Source organism: Bos grunniens, chromosome 13, assembly GCF_055505025.1.
Source record: "Bos grunniens cultivar Pamir isolate PY7600 chromosome 13, Bosgru_T2T1.0, whole genome shotgun sequence".
NCBI lineage: Eukaryota > Metazoa > Chordata > Mammalia > Artiodactyla > Bovidae > Bos > Bos grunniens.
The window spans coordinates 63,231,155-63,258,479 of NC_141177.1; the positions used below are offsets into that span (position 1 = coordinate 63,231,155).

General features: G+C 36.5%; 1 protein-coding gene across 1 annotated transcript; it reads right to left on the bottom strand.

The window, feature by feature from the left end:
* Positions 1–27,325, bottom strand: ARL5B (ARF like GTPase 5B). The gene is made up of 6 exons (XM_086334568.1): positions 26,575–27,325; positions 13,636–13,696; positions 11,584–11,731; positions 8,892–8,975; positions 7,358–7,509; positions 1–6,347 (listed from the first exon to the last, which is right to left on the bottom strand). Exons 1-6 carry the CDS (start codon positions 26,621–26,623, stop codon positions 6,299–6,301), a joined length of 543 nt encoding a protein of 180 aa, XP_086190694.1. The 5' UTR covers positions 26,624–27,325; the 3' UTR covers positions 1–6,298.

Here is a 27,325-nt window from a genome sequence, read left to right on the forward strand (position 1 = left end):
TCATATTGGAAAAGTAATTATTTATTATGACAAAAATAAAACTGTTGACTGAAAACAATGTTACACTGTATTGCACCATGATTGCAAATGAGCCAAAACCTGTCTAAAAGATGAACATTCCAGAGCAAACAGCATCCTTTCACTTGGATAAGTAGGCATGCAAGCAGTAAGTCATGAGTACCAGTAACCTAAACTTAACATATCGAAGCATTTTACGACAGTAATAAAACTATTAAAAAGTTAAAACATGTCTTTAAAACAACCCCACCACTAGAAGAACATGTTTTGAACCACTTTCAAGAAGTGATGATGTGAGTGCATTCAATAATTAATTTGCTCTTTTAATTCTATGAATGCTTATATACTGCACCAATAGCACACATCTCAGTTGTTTGGTTGGGATTAAGAAGCACAGTTTGTGGCATGAAAGACATTTTTTTCCTCTGTATAATACCAGTGGACCCCCAGAGAGATCCAATTCATAATTTTGGCCTTATTAACACCATCTTCATTTTACCAAGCTGATTAGCTAATATATTGTTACAGTGTTTGCAGAAAGCCTGAAGCTTCATGGGTAACAATTTATATTTAAATCTTAAGAAATGAACATAAATATACAGACACTTTAATGTAGTTTTACATTCTGAGGCAAGAAGTGTATTATATAGGGCCTGCTGTTTCCTCTTTCATGCTCTAAAGCACCAATTTATGTTAAGATGGCAACGTGCAATTATAATCATGATATTCTGATCAGAACTAACACAAAGCAAGGCTGCAATGATTCTCAGCTTTATTTTTTGTTTTTTTAACCATCCTCTGTACAGTGATCAATAAGGTAAAATTTATAATAATTACATAATGGAAAAAAATCATAACCATTATTTTATTTCACACTTTTAATGAAACAGCAGCTCAACTTTTAAGAAAAATCAAAATGAAAAGTTTTCATAACTACACTGAATAGTTTACTCCAAGAGAACAAAATAGGGGCTGTAGAGTCCCTGAATTTCCTAAAGGAAAATGTAAGATTACAACGATTATATTCTCTTATGAATATGGCCAAAAGATAACAAATAAATGATATATAACCAACATCAACTGATAGTCATTTGATATCTTACCAACACTGATGGAAATATATTCACAGTATAATAAAAATCAATTAAATTTTAAGGTTTTTCCTTTCCCTTACTTGGTTTTAATTAAACAGATTAAATATTGACTAAGCACTTGTCCATGTGCTTTAATGAACAGTATATGGATCTGCTCCACATGAGTCCTGCTGGTGGTAAACTAGACTAAAAGAAAACAGTCTTTGAGGAACGTTCTCCCTTGGCTGTGAAACCTGCCTATTTCAGTACAGTTTGGGGTGCCACATCACACAAACTGGAGGACAACACCATATGGACTGAAAACTGAGGTAATTTTTAAATTAAAATTTTACAAGTTTGTGCAAGAGAACATTTCTATTCTTCTAGAATTTTGTTTTCAATTCCAGAAGACATGCATAGCACATTATTTTTCCATTTCTAGGTGGGGGCGGGGGCAGACTACTGGTTTATAAAAATGCAAAAGGGGCTTTTTGTGACTATACTCTCAAATTCTAGAAACCCAATCAGTCTTCAATCCTTTGGTCACATAAATAATAATATAGGCCATCTGGTTCTACAGTAAGACTGAATTTTCTAGTAGTTTTAAGTGCTTTGAATGGGGGCAATTCACTGTTTTCATTCAAATTTTCTATTGAAGATTTTAACCTCACATTATCAAGTTTTTTGACTTTTGTTTCTACACATGCTTCTAAACCTCTAACATTTCTCAAACATCTCACAAGACTTCATATATTTAAAGCTGATTTTAGGTCTGTGATGAAACACAATATTTTTTCTATCTTGAATTTAATACAAAGCAGCTTAAAAAAAATTTTTTTTTTTTAATTGGCCTTCTCTGTATAACTCTGGTTAACTGAAACTCTTAAAAAGTACTTTTTGGGGACCTGGCTTTTAGATGCCAGTCTTCACAGTAATGCTAAATGAATAAGGATGAGACATTACTGAAAAAACTGACTTTGAATCTAAACTACTTACAGATTTATGATATTTGTAAAATATTGACAATCCTGGCTGCACTATCCTTTCAGTACTGGAAAATCAACACAGAACTGGAGTTTGGGGTAATCCTCTAAAGCCAATAAGCTCTGAACAAACTAACCACTTCCATCCAATTAGTAAAAGCCAGGAAAATAAGCAAGATATTTTCTAGAAGAGAGCACTTCCCAGTATAGTGTTTTGTAAATAGCTTAAATATCTTCTTAGCAATATGTGGCTTATTTTCTCTTTTGCATTTTCATTAACTATTAGCTCAGTTTAAGTGGAGTGGCAGTTACTAGCTGATTCTTTGCTTTCTTATTTGATTGTATTGATATACTAAACGAAATGATAATAAGGTGGGAATCAAATAATAGATTTGATTTCATGTTACATGTCCTTCCTCCATCTGGTTTGCTTCTTTTTTGTTTCTGTGTTTTGGGTGTTTTTTTCTTCCTTCAGTTTTTAATAGTAGTATATAAACTTTCAGAATTTTAAAACCAAAAGTTGTACTGCTGCTCTAGTTTTCTTCAGTATGGGAAAAATAGTAAGAAGGCCAGGAACAATAGTAATTGTCCAAGGTCACACAGGTCACAGCCAAACAGATTCAAATCCACTTCTTTAGATAGCCAGCCCTACATTCTACTAGCTACAAGCCATCATGCTATATTGTGAAGTGACCATACCCTGACAAGATAAAAAAGATCCTTTAGAACTGAACTAGGTATGAAATATGTTTTGGATTCAAAGCCATAGTTAGGCTCAGAAAGTTGGTCTTCAAAGATAAATATCAAGGGAATTAATCTATTCTAGGTATAATACCAGTATGTTTTATCAACTGGTATTCTTTTATATAGTTAAGAATTCAATGAACTCTAGGCAGAGACAAATCCATTTATAATTCATCCTAAGATACTACATCAAAAATACTTTTTTAAAAATAAAGCTTTTATTGTTTTAAAATTTTCTTTGCTTTGTGGCTCCCCATCACTCTTCCGAGAATAATGTTTACAGCACTGCCTATATCACTCTTGGTTTCCATAGGAAAATAATTGTTTTCTCTTTATGCTAAAGATAATGAAAGTTATTTATGCTTAATCAAAATGACTATGGTTACAAGAGTAGCATCCATTTAAAAAATAATTTTTAACAATGAAATTTCAATTTATCATCATTCCTCTAGTGAAGCTAGAATAAAATTATACCTTTAAGTATACTAACAAAGAACCTAAAAGCAAAAATGTGTACTTAATCGTGTTATTTAATAGATTATAGATATACTATTTCAAATTTTAAGGAATTAAATTACATTAACAATACACAGCTGTGTTCCCATATAAAAAGGCTTATTAATTCTAAAAGTTCTCAAATGGACTTTGATAAGAAAGATGGGTTTAAACAGGAAGAATGCAACATGTTCAAAATTAAGAAAAATGCCTTGAACCTACAAGGGTAACAGTTACATTTTAGTTATAACCAAAGATTTGTTTAGTTTCTTTATCTCAAATTAAAAATAAATATGTAGAATAATCTCCCAGAAGTAACATGGGTGGGTCCCCCTGCCTTCTACCACTTATTAGAAATTTTGCTAGGCAACTAAGGGATTGACGGGGAGGGTGAAACCTGAACTATTGTTAAATTAATAATGAGCTGCAATTATGACTTCTAAAGAACAGGTATAATACAAAATTGAGAACTTATCTCAAAATTCAGATAAAGGCACTAATCACAATTTACATTTTTTTATCAGACAGTATCTTATAGTTGACTGATTTTCAATAAATTTCAGAATCAATGTTTCAATGTTAAATACGTGCTTAGGTCAAAACATTCTCTTGGAGTAAAGGATAATCAGTTTTCATATTACTATAAGAGGAAATATCTAATGAGAACCCATAAAAAAAAACTTAAAAAGTCTTACATGAATTTTCTAATTGAACTTTTCCCAATCGTTGGCACAAAACTAGCTGGACATCTATTTCATCTTCAACACACAGCTAACAATTTCTAATCCAGAACCAACAAATATTTTTTTAAAGCATTTAGAAAATAAAACAAATTGTATTTTAAAGATCAAATAGAAAACTTGAGTCTACACTAGTAGTCTGACAAAATACAATCGACTATTAACACTTTCAGTATAATGCTGATGTGGTAATATAAAAAAATAACCATATAATTTGATAGAAGAAAATGGAGCCAGCCAATCTTATTAGATACAAGAAGAAAGATATCACAATAAGAACAAATACAGGAGTATTAAATATGATTTTTCTCAGGAAAGAATTCAGAGAATTATCCCCAGTATTCATGGCTAAACTATACAACCCATGATAGAAATTCTGGCCAAGTGTGCTTTAGGTAAACAGATTTTCATAATTTCTCCTGCCCCTACTCTACCCCACATACATACCGTATTGATTCTTGTCTACTTTTCTCTCCTGTTCCTGACTATACATTATATTAAAAACAAAATTTCCCTCTACCTGGTACAGTATCACTTAAGAAAAAGGTTGAAAACAAGGTTAATGAACAACTAGGTCCCAAAGCCCAGAGAGTTTTCCTCTGGTGATTTCCAGTTCCAGGGAGTACTACCACTAAATAGGAATCAGAAAAATGTCACCACATTCAACTAAATTATTTAGACTAAGTATAATAAATCCAGTATACCTGAAAACAGCAAAATTTAAACAACCTACAGTAAAAATATTAAAATATCGCTTTTGAATAGGTATTGATATTTTTATGAACACTGAATCCTATTTTTGACCCAAATGAAAGAATACTGCAAAAATAAAGTATTATTCTCTATGTATGTGTTTTGTCCCTTTCATTATAGCAAAAGCGCACATTTGAAATAAAGAGAAGCAAAACTACAATACTTCCCCCCCCCCTTAAGGTATGTACTATTTAGATTACTGTTCATATTAGACACTGCCTTAAAAATGTTTTAATGTTATTCAATAAAATAAACTTTTGCTAGATTATGAGTTTTTAACTAGCAAAAATTTGTTTAAGTTGTTAGTGTATTAAACTTGAGTTTCATAGTAATATTCTAAAAGCCACGCTCAAGTTCAGCAGTTTCCTATAATCTAGTAAAAGATTTTAGAACACGAGGCATAATTACACAAATGTTAATCGTTTCAAGCCTATTACACCACAACAGATTTAAGCAAAGACATGGATTTTTTAAGTAATATACTGCTGGTGGTAGAGATGCTATCACACAATTTGAAATCCTAAGAAATAAAATGAACTGTTTATTATTCTGCTTTTTAGCTATTGCCCAAAGCAGATGTGGTACCCTTGCAAATGAAACAGTTAACTTTTTTCTGATAATAAAGTTGCTTGTAATTGATAGTAAAAATATATTTCAAGTGCCTTGTTATATTTTCAGTGCTGGTATACTTTAGTAATTTCTGATAGTTATATATGCGTTGAATAATGTGACATTCTTAAAAATACCATATTTAATCAAAGTATTTACTATTGAAGTTGGGCTTTGAAATAAATATTTTACTATTATTAGTTTTTAACCAAAACCAATCCCGTCTTGTAGGCTGAAAACTGAACTTAATTCTTCTAAGATAAACAGCCTTCTTAATTGAGATGCTAATAGAAACTTAAAATTATTCCATGACTTGTAATAATGTGGGGTAAAGCAACTCATTTAAAAGGCAGGTCTCATGATGTTCATCCACTCCTTAAATATATATCTTTTAGGCATATTTCTTTCTCTATAATAAAGTTCTGTCCAAAAGTAAGTGGTTTACAGAGGGAGCAAATATTTAGTGCTAGATAAGTTTGCAAACAGTACCTGACAAGTTCCACAACTGGTAATTATCTGGTAGGGGGAGGGAGCAGTCAAGAAATGAAAAGAAACTGGTCATTAAAGTCATTACAATACTTCAGAAAACATTAAACATATGACAAATATTTCTTAAAAGGCAGTCGTTGAATAATTAGAATAAGCAGTCTGAAGAATTCTGTTGCTGAAAACAGTTATACATTATGTTTATCCAACTGAAGATTAGTGCATTAAAAAAAAGTTAAGAAAAAATCTTTTATGTTCCAGTTCAGCTGCACTTGATTCAAGTGTTGCTCACAGAGGTTTGTGTTGTTATAAATTAATTAAACATGCTGCTGCTTTAGCAGCCAAATGTACTAGGTTCATATCACAGAATAAATAGAGTCTCTTTCGAGCAAAAAAGTTATCTCACACCAATCCGGGAGGTCATCCACTCTAGACCTTGGCATAACCTGAAACAGAAAGCAAAAGTCTTTTCAAAACAAAAAAACTATATATTAAAAACTGAAAGCATCCTTTAAGTCTACTGTAAGTATACTTTCGGAGAAGGCAATGGCACCCCACTCCAGTACTCTTGCCTGGAAAATCCCATGGACGGAGGAGCCTGGTAGGCTGCAGTCCATGGTCGCTAAAAGTCGGATACGACTGAGCGACTTCAGTTTCACTTTTCTCTTTTCATGCACTGGAGAAGGAAACGGCAACCCACTCCAGTGTTCTCGCCTGGAGAATCCCAGGGACAACAGAGCCTGGTGGGCTGCCGTCTATGGGGTCGCACAGAGTCGGACACGACTGAAGCGACTTAGCATAGCATAGCATAAGTATACTTTAACAAGTATAGGTCCAAACATCAACATATAGCTACTATATTACAAGTCATTTCTAGTATGAGAAATAATGAGAAGGTCAGTTTGATTTGAGGATAAATAAGTTCCTAGAAATAAACTGGGTAGGCCATATATAATACAATGGGTTCTCCTCAGTCTACTATGTCCAAATGTACGTTCTTAGAAAAGGAGAAATACATTAGAATGGATTGTTCTTAATTGTTCATTGTTTACAAGTGTGCCTCCCAAAATGACTCCTGATAAGAAAGAGATGCGCTCCTGTCGAAAGCTGGGAGTTTAGACTTAATTTCTTTGACGTCTCCTCTTTTATTCCGGTTACATTAGTTTTCTCCCAGTTAATCAATGACACAAGAAATGAACAACAACTGAAAATCTAGATTGTAAAAACTTTCTTCAAAAGTTTGTTCTTGCCCTTTTTTGGTAAAACATTCCATTTATACTAAAAGTTACAAAAAAAAAATTGTTGGTAACTTAGTTAAACTGTAATTTAACAGTAGCAATTGAGTAAAATTATTCAACCTGAGACACCATAAGAACAAAAATGGAAAAGGATTCAAATAAGAAAGCAAGTTGGTGGAAAACACTTGCGAGAAATCTGAAAGAAGTCACACACTCACCCTTCTCCTGTTAAAGCACAGCAGGACTGAATGTGCCATGGATGATCCTTAATTGAGCTGAGGGTGAGGTATTTAGAGATTTCAGCTGCTGTCATACACCCTTTCATATCCTGTTTATTGGCAAAGATAAGGACTGCGGCCTTCCGTAAATCCTGCAATCAACATGAATCTTTTATTAATGTTTTAATTTTATATTGGAGTATAGGCAATTAATAATGCTGTGATAGTTTCAGGTGGACAGCAAAGGAACTCAGCTATATATATACATGCATCTATTCTCCCCCAATGAAATACTTATAATACATCAAATATCACAATTCAAAATAAAACTAATGAAGCAGGAGGGTAGAATAGGCCCTACGGAACAATTCTAATGAAATCTCTGTACTTTAAAATAATCAGGCACTAATCATTTAAAAGTTTTGTTGAAATAAAAAATGACCTCAAAGAACCATGACTTAATGATTCACTCTAAAAAACACATTAAACTAATATAAGCTAGATATTAAAAGTTATTTTTCTGTTGTTGGGCCAAATGGGTCAAGCTAAAAGTAAAATAAACCTGAATCTGAAATAATGACTTAAAATTATCTGAGCAATATTCTAGTAGGTCAATACAGTATACTATAGAATCTCTCCAGAATTTAAAGGAGCGTACTGAAGGTGAGGGTTGGGCAATACTACTAATTAATCTGTCCAACCAAAGCTCATTGATTAATGTTCACTGCAGAACTGGGAACACTGGAAGTAACTTTAGTGTTCATTAAGACAAGAACAGATGAAGTGTGGTATATATACTTAGAGTAAAACACTATATAGTTGTTGATGGGTACATAAAATTGTAGTAATAATGTGCACAGTAATAATATGCATAATATTCACTACTTTTAGGATGGTGTAATCTTTCAGGATCCTCTCAGACAGAAGGGAAGAAAATCAGATTGGAGAGATCTCATAAGGTATTTAACATCATATATTGAGTGGTAGCTACATAAATGTTTTACTTTCTAAGTCTTTTGTATTTATGAACTATTTAGAATTAAGCGACCCCATGGATTGTAGTCTGCCAGGTTCCTTTGTCCATGGGATTTTCCAGCCAAGAATACTGGATTGGGCTGCCATTTCCTCTGCCAGGGGATCTTCCTGACCCAGAGATTAACCTTCACCTCCTGCATTGGCAGAAGGGTTCTTTACCACCGAGCCACCAGGGTAACCCATTATACACTGCAGAGATGAAAAGATCTTAAATTTTCCATTCTCTTGCCACAATTTATCAGACTTTTTAAGGTATGAACAAGTAGTTTTAACTGTGAAAACTGTTTTCAATTAACAGCATCAGTCTCCAGATTAATGTGTAAGGTTTTCTTAAGTTTGATAAAGTATTAAAATTTTTTGACTTCACGACTTTCATCAGTTTGATATATAAAACTTTGTTAACGAAGAAATAACCAACAGCAGAGCACATTAATCTTTGTGAAAACACAAAAGCAGTATTGGATACCTTACTCCATTTACGTTTGTTTTCAAAATTTACCTCGTGAGCCAACATTCTGTATAATTCTTCTTTCGTAATAGCTAGTCGTTCCCTGTCAATGCTATCAACCACAAGAATGATGAACTAGAAGACAAGTAAAAAGAAAGAAAATTGAATGAGATGTTCATGTTTTCTGCAAAACTACTCTAAGTGCTAGAAGTACTTTCTACTATGGCAACATCATCACTATAAAACTGGTCTTTTTCATCATAAAGAATTTGTATTATACTGAATTACATCAAGCAGTAAAATCCAAATGTCAATATGAAAAATAACTCACAACTTCAACAAATAAAAACCATGCTGGAGTTTATTTTTTAAAAGTGATATTTAAAGATATAATATGCCCTTAATATATATACTAAGATTTATTTTAAAATTCAAGTAGTAAAAGGTGTTTTTAAAAAAGAAAGCCACAGTCTTTAAAAAAAGTCCCAGTAATTTAAATAACTCACACTAAAACTTAAAAAAATTTTATGTAAAATATCAACAATAGAAGGGCAAGAAAAATGTGTTAAATGGAAATATATATACACACTTGGATGTTACTAATACTCTAACAGGAGAAAGCTATTGATAATGGTGTAAATAAAGAAAGGTATGTTACATTTTCAAAATAAAGCATCTTTGATAAGAAAAATAAGATACAATGAGAAACTAAACTGAACATCTTATACAGAAGAAAAAGAAATGAGACTAAACATTTTGAGGCTTATAGAAGATGAGTCAAATACACAGGACGGGTAGGTCATATTGTCCAAATGACCCTACAATTAGGGGAAAGAAACAAATAGAGCAATCCGAGCACAAACTAACAAGAGCTTATAAAGAGATAAAAGGAAATCTAAAAACAGGGGATAAATGTAAGAAATATGGCCAAGTCAGAATAGACAGAATATGGGGAAGTAACTCTGTAAGTTAAAGACGGACTGCTGCTGCTGCTGCTAAGTCGCTTCAGTCGTGTCCGACTCTGCAACCCCATGGCCGGCAGCCCACCAGGCTCCGCCATCCCTGGGATTCTCCAGGCAAGAACACTGGAGTGGGTTGCCATTTCCTTCTCCAATGCATGAAAGTGAAAAGTGAAAGTGACATCGCTCAGTCATATCCAACTCTTAGCGACCCCATGGACTGTAGCCTACCAGGCTCCTCCGTCCATGGGATTTTCCAGGCAAGAGTACTGGAGTGGGGTGCCATTGCCTTCTCCTAAGTTAAAGACGGAAGGTGTCAGAAATTAGTCAATGACTGTGTAACTTACTGTATGGTGACATTTCAGCTTTTAAATGATGCCTCTATATAAAGAATTTAAGCAGCAAGATAAGAAGGGTGAACAAAGTGAACAAAAATCACTATGTAGATAAAATCTCTACCTAAGAATCTAAGGCTGCAAATGCTATGTGCTATGCTACTGTGCTACCTGGAAGGTCAAAAAGTTCTCTGTAGTAATTCTGATATTCTTGTAGAAATAGTTTCTAAGGACAATTCATGTAAGTGGAGTCACTAATAATGTATGTCTCTCTGGACCAATGTGAAGTCCTTTTGTGTTAACAAATTGAAAAACTACCATTTAGGAATGTTATCAATACGTATGAATCAGCTGGAACCAACTTTGATCTATTCACCAAAGGTAACTGCTCCTTTCAGACTTGGAGTTAACTGCGAGCTGTGAAGAAATTACAGCTATATTAAAATGTTCTTCCCTTATTCTAACACGTTTTAGTTTCAGAATGTTATTTTGCTATGTTATGTAGAAATATATACTAAACTAACCTATAACCATAAATACTAGCTTATCAACCTATCCTCCCCTTGCAAATAAAAATAATTAAGCACTACTACAACTGCTAAGTACCTATGATATGCCATCATGGTTTGACCAGTCACACACTGCACTAGAATATATATACACATACACATAGGCTATTATTTTTTTTTAATTTTAAAAGACAAGTTATTCACCAAAAATTCTTTGCATCAATACTCCCACCTCCTCTGCAACTCCTTCTCAAAAAAAAAAGTCAATTTTTAAGGTTTCATTACAGAAAAAGTAACTGGTTTAGTGTACCTCTTTGTAAAGAAAAACTATAGATGCAATTGCGCATTAGTATTCCTGAAGATAAACCTGTCTCAATAGCACTGCACTTATTATTTTTTTAAAGAATTTGCCTCTAAAAAGATTAAACACAAATATAAAAGATATTCCAGATTTGCTTCCTGGGTTGACTCAAATAATGAAATAAGTGATAGTGAATGCTGGGAGGATGGCTTGCAAATCATCTGCTTTTTATTTAAAATATAATCTCACCAAAAATGTGAATGTTCAATTCATGTGATTTAAAAATCCTGTATTAAATTATGCTTAAAGTATTGTATTCCCCCCTACCCACAGCCTCTTGTAAGGCTGGGAAAGGTTATATAGTTTATCCTGGTGTCCACTTCCTCCAGCAATGGAGATACTACAGTATTAGCCTAAGGATGAATTTAGAGAGCCAGACAACAGTAAGCACTCCACTAGTAATAGCTCCCATTATTCTCCCGACTTGCCTTTCCTCTTTAATTTGAAAACCTCCAATTCCTTACAGAAAAAGAATCTTATTAAAAGGGAACTGTGACTATGCCTTCTGTATAGCCTATCTGTTTTCTGGGTTTACTCTTTGGTTCTTCTCATTCAAATTCAGAAGTAACCTCAGTATACCTCTGTATTTGAGTAATACGTGTTCCAGGATGATCGAAGTGACTCTTGACCACCAATATCCCACATAAGAAAATGAGTGTTCTTCACAACTATTTCTTCAACATTGCTTCCTATGGTTGGAGATGTATGAACCACTTCATTCATTAAGCTGTTAAAAGACAGATACCATAAAAACTCTTGTAAATCTTGAGAACCCAAAGCAACTGTTATCTCTGTATTTTCATATGAATCAACCTTTTTTACTTGCACCAATGATGGTAATCACTAGCAACAAAATCACTGTTCAACCTTGCAGAACATTTGTGCAAACAAATACCTAGACAAACAACAACTGAAGGAATGCTTTTTGGTTCTTTTAATAGAATAAACTACAGGCTTGATCTGGACAGAACTGTGTGGAGTGAGAGGGCATTTTTGTGGCCAGAATTCCAATAGTCCCATGTCCTCTTATCAGTTAGAGCAGAACCAATCCCCTATGCTGAAAGAGCAAATTTCTAGGTGACTGTGTCATCTATACTTGTAAAGTAGTAACCAATGAATAGTAAGTAGGCTATCACTTTTTAAAAACTGTCTACGTGAGAAAACTGACACTTGGTTCAGCCATAAAGATTACTGGATGTCTACTAACTAAAACTACAGTCGATATGCCATCCTGCTCTGGGCTCGAGTATGGCGGTTGTTTAGTCACTAAGTCATGTCTGACTCTTGCGACCCCACAGATTGTAGTCTGGCAGGCTGCTCTGTCCATGGGATTCTCCAGGCAAGAATACTGGAGTGGGTTGCCACTTCCTTCTCCAGGGGATCTTACCCACCCAGAGATTAAACCCGGGTCTCCTGCATTGTGGACAGATTCTTTACCAACTGAGCTACAAGGGCTTGAGATCATTTTAAAGACTGTCTACATGAGAAAGCTAACACTTGGCTTAACCATAAAGATTACTAGATGTCTATTAACCAAAACTACAGTCTATGGGAAAATGAAAATACAATGATGCTCATATCACGTGTATTATCATAATCATCAGTTAAGCTATATTAATCAATTAATTCAACAAAATTTATCTGCCTATAATATGTCAGTACTATGTTGGAAGAAGCTTGTAATTCTCCCTTGGGTTTAATGTATGTATTTTTGAAGCTATATGCAAAATTACTTCAACAATGATGACAGGTTTCTGAAATGTTTATTTCTAAAGTCCAAAGGCTAAGGCATAGTAAATTACATAACGACCAATGGATAAATGTTTTAAAGAAAAACAAGTAGTTATTCAACTCTGAAACAACAAGCCATAAGTTGGTAGCTTTTCAGCAAAGCAGCTGAAAAAAAAACATTAAGCATTGCTTAAGTGAAGTATTTCTGGAGAGCTGTCAGCTGATGTACTTAAGATGAGGCGGGAAGAGACAAGAAGCACACAATGGAGCACTGTATTTTATAATTATTTGTTAAAATGCCTGGGACACAGATCCATTCCCACTGTTTAACAAGGATCACTGCACTGGCACTGAGAGGATAATGGGAGGCAGTCTGACAAGTGGATTGATGGGCTGTTAAAATATCCTGAAAGTAGTAATGTATTTCTCTGGAAGTCTCGAGCCTCTTGTTGCAAGCCGCTAAAGCAGTATTTTCAGGTGCGATCTTCATTTCTTTTGATTTGACAAGTCTGGGTATGTTAAACAATTCCTGAGCTATTTAGTCAGGAGAGCAATAATAGCTTCAATATATCATTCTATTCACATGGACTTCAGAGAGGGACGAGCTCAGCAAAATGTACTTTATCCCATCCTTCCCTCACAGGAATGTGTGCTTCAGTTATTTTTAGTTTAATATTAATTCTTTCTTTCAAGGCTGGAAAAAAAATGAGTGTTTTTGAACGTTGTAGCAAACATACAGCAAATTTACCTTAAAAACTGCTTAATAAATTTTGTGTTTGGCTAAATACAAAACTGTATGTTTAAGTTTTCCCCTTATAATGGCATCTCATTCTTATTAATTATACAAAATTAGCTCCAATATTGAAAATAAAAACTGTTTAATTAAACACCCATACTTACAATTGATAAAGAATGGTGGTTTTCCCTGCGTTATCCAGTCCCACTATAATTACTTTGTGTTCTACAAAAAGAAAGCAAACCAGAAACATTTAACACTGCTGCGCACTTCAATTACACGCTTTCAACAATGATTATTAGGTAGCTCTCTAATGAGAATCATTCACTGGATATTTATTCCTGGATTAAGATACAGACAGAAAGAAAACTTTATGATGTCAAGACTACTTGCCTTAAGTGAGGCAATCTGTTATGACATTTTCTCTCTCTTATAAAAGAATCTGGGAGATGGGTAAGATGCAGGCACAAGAGAACTTTGTCACTTAGTTTGGGGGGAAAACCCAAATAGTAATCTTGACAAGATAGTATGACTTAGAATATAAGTTTTTAAAAAAGCGCTGTACACAACTGCTTGCCCTCTCTACCAATCAAATTAGTTTTTTATCAAGTTGTTTTTACAGTCGGATGTTTTCCCACCTACACATACCAAGATATTTTTTTCTTTCCACTTAAAAATCCAAAAATACTGAACAGTATTCCCTGTCAATAATAAGATGTATAATTTCTTTTTTTTAAGACACATAATTTCAACTAGACTTTTTTCCTACCATTAATTTCCAGACAAATAAGCAATTACTGAGTTTTTCATGCTTTTTCAACTGTTTCCACTCTTCATACAAAAACAACTCTTTAGTTCCCTCCTTCAGGTGCCTTGCGTTAGAAGTGCCATTTCTTTCATAACACATTTTTAAGGCCCAGCTAATTATTCTGTTAAGTAGTAGATATTTGGGAACTGCCTTAGTATTCAGAAAATACTTCACATATCATCTTTGCTAGACTTTTAACCTATACAGAATGTATGATTCCTCTTTCCCAGGGCAGAACGTTTAAAAAGTTACCAGTGAATTCAACAGGGTACGTAAGGAAGTTGCCATAAGAACAGCCACATAATCAACTCATATGTAGTGAATCTGCTACATTTCATATCAGATCCCTGATGCTCTTGGTAACCTCTGATGAATGTCAAAATTCTGATTATACATCTACTCAAATAGTATCAACACTGCACCCATCAAAAAGAGGAGCCATAATTCACAAAACGTCTCTGTCTTCTCATGACCCGCATGCTACACGGGCGCTGTCTATAGCACTGCAAGACAAAGGACATGGTCCTCTGGAAAGGCTATTTTCACTATGGCAGGAGTTACTTTTTAAAAAAAGAAACACAACTTGTTTGCTTATCTTAACTCACTGTCATTCTTTTTCTTTTTCTGGCTTTTGATTTGTATCCCGTAATTTCTAATGGAGTCGATCTTGAAGTGTTGCCCTGTTTCTGTCCCTGAGAACAGTACATGAGTGACAGCACTCTTATTAGTGGAGGAACAGATATCCTAAACTTTGGTGACAGCTGGAAACTCCACCTGCCCAGGATCTGGAGACCACGTGGCCCTAGCGGACAGGAGAAGAAGCCACTAATGTAAAGGTGCACTCAACCTGAGTACTCCTGCCAGGAGAAGGGTATGGAACGATAATACCATCATTACTGAGCAATTCAAGAGAACACACAGGGCCATTTGCAAACATGCCTGCTCTTGGCTTTACGGTTGTATTATAATCACTATTATGGTACTGAAGACTTGTAATGGTAAATTCATAAATAACCCATCATTTTGAAAGACTGGCCCTGAGTTTAAACTGTTAGGAAAGAAAACACTGAAGGTAGATGGAGTATGAACTTCATTAAAGTTTCAAATGCTTAATTAACTTAAAGTTAATCAAGATTAACCTTTTCAGACTCCTTTCCCCCTCAAAGATATGGAATTCTAGCAATTAAGACAAAACATAAAATTTCAACTCTGTCTTATGATGAAGGGATGTGTATCTATCCTTCAGGTAAACTAAGACACATCTTCTGAAGTGAAAATTGAGTCTATATAATAAAGCACCATTAGTAAAAGAACAGCTAAATGCTTTTTGAAAGCATGAAATAACCAAAAGTTTATTTTAAATCTTTTCTTTGAAAAATCTCTATAACTATCTATATAATAAGAGTACACTCAAGTTCAAAGAGCATTTACTAAAAACAAGTATAAAATAAAAGCTGTTTGTATTCTATGCACAACCATAATTCTTCCTCCTCCTTTCAAATGCCTCTGCTGTGTTTAGCTGCTACTTGAGCATATCAATTGACCAAAGACTTAATTCAGTTCTCAAAGAAATACTGAGAAAAATACGGAAAGTGACACATATTCTCCCTAGCATAGCAGAAAAATTTAACACACTGCTTTAAACGTCCACCAGTGGGTGTCTAGACTAATCAAGTGTTAGTTTCTTGGAGCTACTGAATCACAGCGCTCTATCAAATTTTCACATCAATACATATCAAAAGCATAACTACCATCATAACTACCATAGTGTATGGTGTTACCTGATGTTAAAAAGGGGCCCTCATGCTCACAAAATCTGTTTGTTCTGTACTGGGAGTTTATTCTGTACTGCTGTCTTTTTGGTTAGGCATAATCAACAAGCCATAGACAGTTCTTATTTTATGTACTGAAACCCAAAAGATCAACTAAGAGACTAAGCTATATAACTGTCAGTGATTTCCTGTAAGAGTAGCTTCGATTAAAAACAATTTCCCTTGCCTTTCATAATTAACTAAAACAGATGTGCTTTTATTATTTATTTACCTAGTATGCTAAAAAAAAATTTCAAAATATATCAGTTATGGTTCAAGTGAGTCTCAAATTAAGGTGAGAAAGGATTTATGCCAAAGGTTGAACTGCAACCTGCTGCCTATGAGATGAACTTGAAATATTTTAATGTCATTTTTATTTACAGAGCAGGGAGTAGAGATTTCCATTTCACTAAAACTGAAATTTCTAAAGTTATGAGGAGAAAATTATACAATTGTATATTTTTATAACTGCAACTTCTCCTCAACATGTATATGTAAGTCATATATTCTTATCTTCCAGTTCTTCAAACTACTCTCCATGAATACCAAAAAAGTCAATTTTTAGTTAAGCTTAAAGAGGGCAAACCATAACATGGACAACACTAAATTCTTTATTTCAAATGGACTTTACATATGTAATTAAATTAAGATTTACTGTCTTTTCGCCAATGTTTCCGGATAGCATTATTTATTTAAAAAACATGTTGTCATAGAGTAATAGGCTGCCCATGCTTAGGGAAAGGAATGTGTGTTTTAAAGGCATGGTTGTGTGTGGAAAACCAAGTAATTCTGGAGTTAAGCCATAACAATCAGAATGACAAGGAATCCAAACATGTTAGAACTGTGTCACACACTGTGAGATGGTCTCTGTGGGCATCCTACTTCACTAGAAATCTCTTCCAGCTCATTTGGGTTCTGGAGATGCATCAACGAGTAGCACTGGAAACATTATTCTCAGACCTTTGTTGAGGGTTGAGGTGCAGCTTGGTCTCCTGGAAGAGATTTCTAATGAAGTACGGTGCCCACAGAGACCATCTCATGGTATGTGAGCCCAGCACAAAGAAGGTTTATTTGTATTAAATGAAGGAAAATACTCAATCATAGAGCTTTTGTTTAATTTTGACCAAGTATTTGCACAGAAGTTTTTCAACAGGGCTTGGCTTTGGTGTTTATTCTCTTGGATTTCCTTAAAAGCTGGCTCCTCCCAACCCCCCAGCAAGGAAGACATAAAGACTATACAGGATGAGGATTCAAAGAAAATTAGTACGCTCACTGGCTTGTAGACAAATATGGGTAAAATGGCTAACAGGAAAAATATGATGAAAAAGGAACTTAAAAAAAAAAGCAGGAAAAAGAAACAACAAAAAAATTTCTCCTTTTATCCAACTAAAAAAATTTTTATATACTCAATTTGTAAGGATAACAAACAGAATTTACAGTTTTAGCATAGACTATTAAACAATGAAAATGGGCTAACGCCAAAAAATATATATAAAATGACCAATTTTTAATCTTAAGACAAAAGATAGCCACCTAAATATCATGAAATAGGGATTGCTATCTTCTAGATACATAATACCTGCACTAAAATTGCCATATAAGGAGAACAAGCCCTCTATGAACACAGAGAGTGTGAACAACTATGTAACTACACAAATAAAGATGCCCTACGCTGCCGTCTATGGGGTCGCACAGAGTCAGACACGACTGAAGCGACACAGCAGCAGCAGCAGCACGCCAAAATTTAGTGACTTGGAAATTTAAAATACTGCATGTATAGAAAATAAGTTTGCATTATTGCAATAGGTAGGGAGTAAAATGTCAGCGGATATGGGGTCACAACCTGAGACCTGAAGGCCTGGAGAGCAATGAGACACAGCCTGCCTCCTGGAGAGGGCAAAAGGGAGAACCATTAAAAACCCTGTCCTATATTATACTATTCAGTTCAGTTCAGTCGCTCAGTTGTGTCTGACTCTTTGAGACCCCATGAATCGCAGCACGCCAGGCCTCCCTGTCCATCACCAACTCCCGGAGTTCACTCAGACTCATGTCCATCGAGTTGATGATGCCATCCAGCCATCTCATCCTCTCTCATCCCCTTCTCCTCCTGCCCCCAGTCCCTCCCAGCATCAGAGTCTTTTCCAATGAGTCAACTCTTCGAATGATGTGGACAAAGTACTGGAGTTTCAGCTTCAGCATCATTCCCTCCAAAGAAATCCCAGGACTGATCTCCTTCAGAATGGACTGGTTGGATCTCCTTGCAGTCCAAGGGACTCTCAAGAGTCTTCTCCAACATCACAGTTCAAAAGCATCAATTCTTCAGCACTCAGCTTTCTTCACAGTCCAACTTCTCACATCCATACATGACCACTGGAAAAACCATAGCCTTGACTAGATGGACCTTTGTTGGCAAAGTATACTATTACAGAATCATAAACGCCATAGCTTTATCTGCTCCTTCTCTCCCACCTCTTCATCAACAAATGTGTTACCTACACAGCAAATCTGAGGAACCCAGGTCTCCAAAAATGCACAAAAATACTGACCTGGGCCACCTTGCATATTTTATAGATTAAGAAATTACAGGCCTATGAAGTTAAAAAAAAAAAAAAACACTCAAGATGCTATTTTCAGCAAAAATACACTTTAGGAATGAAGGTAAAACGGGCATTTGCAGATGAAAGAAAACTAAGAGAACTGATTCACCAGTAAAACCACACTACAAAAATGGTAGTGTAGTTCCTTTAGCCTGAAAGGAAATTATACAAGATGGAAATTCAAAACATGAAAAACAGGAATGTGGGTAAATATAAGAGAACATTTTACCCTCTCTTAAAACTGAATGCAATATATTAAAATCTGTGGAATAAAGCCAGGCAGTACATAAGAGGAACATTTATAGCTTTAAGATGTTTATATATGAAAGGAGAAAGACATAAAAACAATGACACCCTGCTGCTGCTGCTGCTAAGTTGCTTCAGTTGTGTCTGACTCTGTGCGACCCCATGGACAGCAGCCCACCAGGCTCCTCTGTCCCTGGGATTCTCCAGGCAAGGATACTGGAGTGGGTTGCCATTTCCTTCTCCAATGCATGCATGCATGCTAAGCTGCTTCAGTCGTGTCCGACTCTATGCAACCCTATGGACAGCAGTCCACCAGGCTCCTCTGTCCACAGGATTCTCTAGGCAAGAATACTGGAGTGGCATCCACCCAACCCTTAAGAAGGTGGGGGGAGGGGAGGATAGGAAACTCAAAGTAGATGGGAGGAAATGAAAAACAAGAATTAGTGAAACAGAAACAAAGAAACAAATGAGAAAATGAAAACCTTTTCTTTGAAAAGATCTAACAAAACAAAGGTGGGAGTAATACCAGCTTTAAAATTTATTGTGAAGTCACTGCAAGAGAAGAGAAAGTCTAAAGGTAACAGATGGCTCAGAGGGTAAGGAATCTGCCTGCAATGCGGGATTCCTGGGTCAGGAAGAGTCAAGACACTGAGTAACTAAAAAATGAGAAACATTTCTGTTTCAATAAAGACTCCAAAGTAATCAACTGGGGTAAAAAAGTCTTCAGGAAATCCTACTGGGACAAATATCCACATAAAAAAATAAAATAAAATAATGAATCCCAACCCCCAAACAGAGATGGCTACAGACCAAAGCATCAAATCTAAAGCTTCTAGATGAAAGGAGCAGGACATAGAAAGTAACAATCACTTAAATAATAATATATAGAGAAATGAGACTTCACCAAAACCAAAACTTCCACTCAGCAAAAATCTCAGTTAAAAATTAAGAGAAAAGTCATAGGCTGGGTGGTTAGGGGTGGATATATTCACAAAACACATCTGACAGAAGACTTAATTCCAGGATGCGTGCTAAGTCGTTTCTGTTGTGTCCACCTGTAGCCCACCAGGCTCCTCTGTCCATGAGATTCTCCAGGTAAGAATACTAGAGTGGGTTGCCATGCCCTCTTCCAGGGGATCTTCCCAACCCAGGGATAGAACCCATGTTTCTTACCTCTCCTGCATTGGCAGGAGGGTTCTTTACCACAAGCACCACCTGGGAAGTACAATTCCAGGATAAATAAAAAGTTTTTTGATTCCCAAAAAAGGGACAGGGCAGAGGATTCAAACATTTTGCAAAGAAAGTACACAAACGGCCACTTAGCACATGCTGCTGCTGCTGCTGCTGCTAAGTGGCTTCAGTCGTGTCCAACTCTGTGCGACCCCATAGATGGCAGCCCACCAGGCTTCTCCATCCATGGGATTTTCCAGGCAAGAGTACTGGAGTGGGGTGCCATTGCCTTCGCCGAGTTAGCACATAAAGAAGTGTTAATACCCAAAAGTCATCAATTCAGTTCAGTCACTCAGTCGTGTCCGACTCTTTGCGACCCCATGAACCACAGCACGCCAGGCCTCCCTGTCCATCACCAACTCCTGCAGTCCACCAAAACCCATGTCCATTGAGTCGGTGATGCCATCCAACCATTTCATCCTCTGTCGTCCCCTTCTCCTCCTGCCCTCAATGTTTCCCAGCATCAGGGTCTTTTCCAGTGAGTCAGCTCTTTGTATCAGGTGGCCAAAGTATTGGAGTTTCAGCTTCAACATCAGACCTTCCAATGAACACCCAGGACTGATCTCCTTTAGGATGGACTGGTTGGATTTCCTTGCAGTCCAAGGGACTCTCAAGAGTCTTCTCCAACACCACAGTTCAAAAGCATCAATTCTTCGGCGCTCAGCTTTCTTTATAGTCCAACTCTCACATCCATACAATGACTACTGGAAAAACCATAGCCTTGACTAGACAGACCTTTGTTGACAAAGTAATGTCTCTGCTTTTTAATATGCTGTCTAGGTTGGTCATAACTTTCCTTCCAAGGAGTAAGCATCTTTTAATTTCATGGCTGCAATCACTATCTGCAGTGATTTTGGAGCCCAGAAAAATAAAGTCAGCCACTGTTTCCATTGTTTCCCCATCTAAAGTCATCAGAGAAATGCAAATTAAAACTAAAATGAGACACCATTACACACCCAACAAAATAGCTAAAATTAAAATACTGACAACACCAAATGTTGGTAAAGATATGGAACAAGTAGAAGCCTCAAATGTTGCTGGTAAAAGTAAAAAAAAAAAAGTAAAACCACTTTAGAACAATCTAACAACCCAACATGATGCAAATGAATAAACAGACTGTGGTATATTCATGCAATGGAATTACTTATAATAGTTCTATAGGGAAAGCTTCCAGGGTAAATACACAGAAACAGAAAATAAATAGAAACAGAAACAAACCTAAGACACTTGGAAGACATAGCACTGTGAAGCAATGACATAGGAACAACAACAAAGTAACATTTAGCAAATAATAAGTTTTTATAAATTAGAAATATAACAGCTAAAAATAGACAATAGGATTGGAAGACAAAGAAATATCCCAGCACTCACACATACACACTCAAAAGACAGAAAAATGGAAAGGACATTTAGTACCATATGACCAATAAGATTTACAGATTAGTAGACGAAGAAATCCTAAATTTAAGAAGAAAGAAAACAGATTTCCTAGAATGAAAAATACTGGGAGCTGGAAGACAGTAATACCTTCAAAATTCTGAAAGAAATGCTTTCCAACTTGGAATTCTATATCCAGCCCAAGTATAAATCAAAAATGAGGACAGGCCAAGATATTTTCAGGTATTTGGAATCACACACAAAAAATTATCACTTTGGACACCTTTGCAGGAAATTTCTGAAGGATGAACTTCATCAAGGAGTACAGCCAGGAAATAAGAAAAAAAAAGAAATTTCTAATAAAATGGAAAAGCAAAGGAAATTCCTAGAATGGTAGCAAAGACAAGTCCAGAATAGTCGTATAGCAAGCAGTCAAAGATGAGAAACAGGCCCAACTAAGAGCAGGATGGAATACTGAGGGGGCGAGTAGGAAGAGTAGATCATGATAGGTGTGATGTAGAAACTCTACTGTTCTTGCCTGGAAAATTTCATGGACAAAGGAGCCTGGGGGGCTACAGTCCATGGGGTCACAAAGAGTTAGACACAACTGAAGCGACTTAGCACACAGCACGCACAAAAAAAACTAAGGCAATGAGATGTGATTATTCAAGGGGGGGAAAAGCTGTAGAAAAAAGGGAAACATAATTATAGCATATTGCAACTCAGTAGTAACAAAACTTTACAGTCACAAAAATTAACCCAAAATACTATCCTAGGATAATGAGGGAAAAAGGTATAAAAATACTAATTTCTCTCCTACCACAATAAGACAAATAATCAGTACACCTGCAACAAATATAATGTTATGTGTTGATTATACCTCAATTCTTTAAAAACCCCAAACTATGTTTAAAATTTCCATGTTATCCAGAATATGCATATTATTCAGAAACATGTGATTTGACTAATACATCATTTACAGACTTCAGAACTATATAACTTTTTAAAAAGTGTATTACTTTGATATAAAATTTTTATTTGAAAAACAAAACAAAAAAAATTGAACAAAAGTTCTTTTGTATTGGGGATACAATAACAAACAAGACAAAGTTCATGCCTCAAGGAATTCATTTCTACTGAAACAGATAAGTACTGTAAACAACTAAATTTATATGATTACAGGGAGTGATAAGTGTTACTCAGAAAAACAAGGAGGGTAAAGACAGTGAATGTTGGGGTAAAAGTGGTCAGGGAAGAAAAGGGCTCTCTGAGGAATGACATTTGATCAGAAATCTGAACCATTTGAAGGTATGGATAAAGCAGGTTTTAGAAAATGGGGCAGATAGTGATAAATTAAGTCTGGTGTGTTTCAAACTAGCAAAAAATCCAGAATTAAGAGCAAAACACTAATAGGAGACATCAGATGTAAGCCATCAGAAGTGAACAGTAACAATGCATACAAATTGGCTATCATTGCTCAAAATGATAGCAGGAAATTAACCAATGAGAAGGAAATGATGAATTAATGAAATTAAAATGTCACTGTTCTTTGGTTCTGAAAATGAACTACAATTAAAACCATATTCCACTCATTCCTAACTCTGAGTAAAATAAGAAATAACTGATGACCAACTGTATAGTGGTGACAACACAGAGAAAAAAAGACCAAGGTCTAACAGAGTTAAGAAAGTTTAATAAAAAAAAAAAAAGAGTGCTCAATTTCTGAGGTGAATCTGAAGACAGATATCAACATATGTATTTTCTACAGGCGTAACCTCATTTTATTGCACTTCACAGGTATTTCATTTTTTACAAATTGAAGGTTTGTGGCAATCCTGCACTATCAGATGATGGCTAGCAATTTTCAGCAATAATTAAACTAGGATCTGTACATTGTTTTTTAGACATAATACTATTGCACATTTAATAGACTACAGTATGGCCTAAACATAACTTTTATGTGCATTGGTAAAGCAAAAAAACTGTGTAACTGGCTTTTTTGCAATATTCGCCGTATTCTGGTAGTCCGGAACCGAACTCAGACTATCTCTGAGGTATGCTTGTACAAAACACATAAACCACCACAAAGATTACTTCCTTCATTGATAAGTGCATTGAAGTAATCAGTCTCCTAGCTTAAAATAAGGAAACACAAAAATCACAGAGATTAAGCATGCACTTTGTCATAGCTTTGTTTAGCCAAACGTGCTGTTAGTATACTTATTCCCAGAAAGGTATCACATTTATGAGAAGATGCCTGGTGCTCTAAAATACTATAGGAAACAAACGTTGGAAGAAAGATAAGGGAAAGGACTATTTAAGGCAAGATAAACAGTCCTCAATTCCCTCTTTATATTCCAGTCATCTTGGCACTGAGGCCCAGGGCCACTCCTCCCCTTTCTGATTCAACTGGTCTGAGGTGGGGCCTTGGGCATATTATTCTAATATGCAACCAAGACTGAGTGATTTGAGTATCACTTGATGTGTCATAGTGGTGAAAATGGAAAATGCTGAGATTGTCAGATGATAGAAATAGAAAGTAAAAATACAGAACTAAAGTACTAATCTGATCATATTATTCCCCTGCTCTAAAAATAATATACAAGGACCAAACTCTGGAAGGGCTCTATGGCTAGCAGGTCTACACACAAGGCCTTCTATGATCTGCTTCTCCCGGTTACCTCTCCAACTTCATCTCCTCTAACTCCCCCCACAGGCAAACTAAGATACAGCCAAACAAAACTACTTATCCAACTATCTCATTCCTCTCTTATTTGCATATCAGTCCTTCCACTCAGACCGCTTAGCAGGCCTCGTAAACACCTATTTATCACTAAAGTCCAAGTATATCTTTTCCTGTAATGTCTTCTAGGAACGACCTGAGAAAAAATTTATTGCTTCCTTGTCGGTGACCATCACCATGCTTTTATTACATTATCTGTGAAATAATTTACCATGCTGCATCTTTTTTGAGTACTTTGAGAGCAAGTAACTACCTTAACTTTTCTGTTTATTTTTAACCTTTGTCTCTCCTATGCCTAAATCTCATGTCTGGCTTTATGGTCTATGAGTAAATGTTAGTTGTATGAATGAATACAATGACAGAATAACCATTACATAGTTCTAAATTTTCTAAACAAGGAAGTTAAAGGAAAAGAAAAATTCCTAAATAATAATGGGGATTTAAAAGGATGAAACAATTATGACTTATAGAAATAGCCTATTGAATGCCTTTCATCATCTGAATTTTCCCTCTTCATACCCTTCTAGTCTGATTAGTTAGTTAGTTAAGTCGCTCAGTCGCGTCTGACTCTTTGCGACCCCGGGGACTGTGTAGTCTACTCCATCCACGGGATTCTCCAGGCAAGAATACTGGAGTGGGTTGCCATTTCCTTCTCCGGGGGATCTTCCCAACCCAGGGATAGAACCCAGGTCTCCCGCATTGAGGGCAGACGCTTTAACCTCTGAGCCACCAGGGAAACCTAGTTTGATTAAGAAACCTCAAAAAAATGATAAACAGGGACTTTCCTGGTGGTTCAGTGGTTAAGACTTCACCTTCCAATGCAGAGGCTGCGGGTTCAAGCCCTCGTCAGGGAGCTAAGGTCCCACACGCCCCAGGACCAAACATAAAAGGGAAGCAATACTGTAAAAACGTCAATAACGACTTTAAAAATAGTCCACATCAAAAAAAATCTATAAAAAAATTATAAACACAGTAATAAAACAGAAAGGAGAGAAAAGGGGATGGGACAAATCACACACAGAAAACTCTTTAACTATGAGAAAAGATAGCAAGTGATTATTAATCTCTATACTTTTAAATATGTCTTAAAATGTTGCTTTACATAGTAAATTCATGTAATGAGGATTAGAAAACATACACTGCTGAAAAAATAATGTATTAAAGTTATGGATAATATCCATATGGAATTAAAACTCTGGCCACTTTGAAACCTGCGGTAATTGCGTTTATACACACACGTATATGTGTATGCATATATCCATCTTTATTAACTTGTAACCTTGAAAAAGAATATTTTAGTATTCTTATCGATCTACAGAACAAGTGACTATAAAGTCATTTCATTCTCCTAACTTCTTAAATACAGAAAAAATGAATCACATTAGCAATAATTGACTTGTACTATCATAAAACACTGGCTTTTATTATGTTCCGATGCTAAATGCAAAAAAAAAAAAAAAAACCCGTATGTTTTAGAATGGTTTTAATTACTGAGATAACAGTTAAAAGAATGCCTAAAACTTTACCTATAGCCGGCCCTTTTGTCTGGGTATATTCTCTTCAGAAGCCATCACGTCTTATTCACTCTGAGAACAGGTTTTACAACTTCTTGGCCGTTTGGATTTGCAACTTTTAGACATCTCAGAACCAGTTTCTAAACTAATTACGGACACGCAATATCCTCCATAGAACCAAAAGCATTGAGTTTTTCAATATCGAAGAAAGGAATAAAGGGTTTAGTACGAAGATTTCTAGAAACCCGTGTATCTCAATTCATTCCCAAGTCCGGGAAAGCAGGCGAAATCACAGAGAACGTGACGGCGAACTGGATAAAAGAACAGGGCGAAAAACAAAGCAGCACTAGTAACGTTTTTTTAAGTTGATAGGTTTCTGAGCGAACACATCCTGGGGCAAGACTTAGGATACTTAATTAGAAAAGGAAAAGGCCCTCCAAATGTCTCCCGGTATCATTAGGTTGCTTTCCGCTTTCCTTCGGTAAAATTTCCAAATTCTTGATTTGGATCCCAGGACACCAAATGCCCCCTGTTCTGACTTTCCATTTCTCGCAACTATCATTCCGTTTCTCGCAACCATCAGTTGCACCTTCTTCCAAGCTATAACAGTGAGTTTCTACCCAACCTCCTTGACTAAGTCGCTTCTCTGCGTCTCAGAACGTTTGTGTCCACCGAGGGCCCTGCCTTACCTTGTCCTAACCCCCAGACAGCTGTCCCCTCCAGCGGTTAGACCCTCTGCCTCGGATTCGAGCCGTTGCGCAGCTCCATCCTTCTCACCTTGGTTACAGAAGAGGCTCCATAGTTTCGCGAAGATCAGCCCCATCATGAGCACCTTGGCGGGCCGCGGGGTCCCTCAGCAGCAGGTGCCGCTGCGCCGGGCCCCCCACCGCGGGACTGGCCGTGGGGCACCGAGGTAAAGCCGACTGGGACCTCGCGGCGAGGGCACTGGTTGGCGGAGAAGCCGCGATCTGCCGCTCAGCTACCCGTCAGAAGGCACTGCGCCGAGTCCCTGGCCGAGAGTCCTTTGTTCGAGCCCACTGAGCCCAACGCCGACCCGTAGTCCCCTCGGTCTGAACCCACCTACCCACCAGAGCCTCAACCAGCCCCACGCCCCGCCTCCGCTCCGCCTCCCCTGCCGATCTGTGAACCACCCATCGCCGGAAGCACGGCGCCGGACGTCGGCGCGCTTACGTCAGCCCACGCCTTCCATGTGGCGTTTCCTCAGTTTCACTTCCGGTGGGCGGGCTCCGAGCTACCAGAGGGGTGGAAAGTGGGGGTGTGGGTGCAAGTCGCGGAGTTTCCCGGGAAGAACGCTTCTTCGGGTGTCTTCCTGTTTAGAAGCTGTTGCTGAGTTACCTTTCTTGAGTTTCTGTTGACTAGCAGGAGCCTTCCTGGTCCTTAAACCTGGGCACAGACTACAGTTATTCTGAGCAGCTGCCTTTTGTTGCACAAAAGGGAGGAGTGTTTCAACTGCCAAGTTCAGGCTAGTGGGCAAGCTTCGCTTCTGCAGTGATTCTTAATTCTGAAT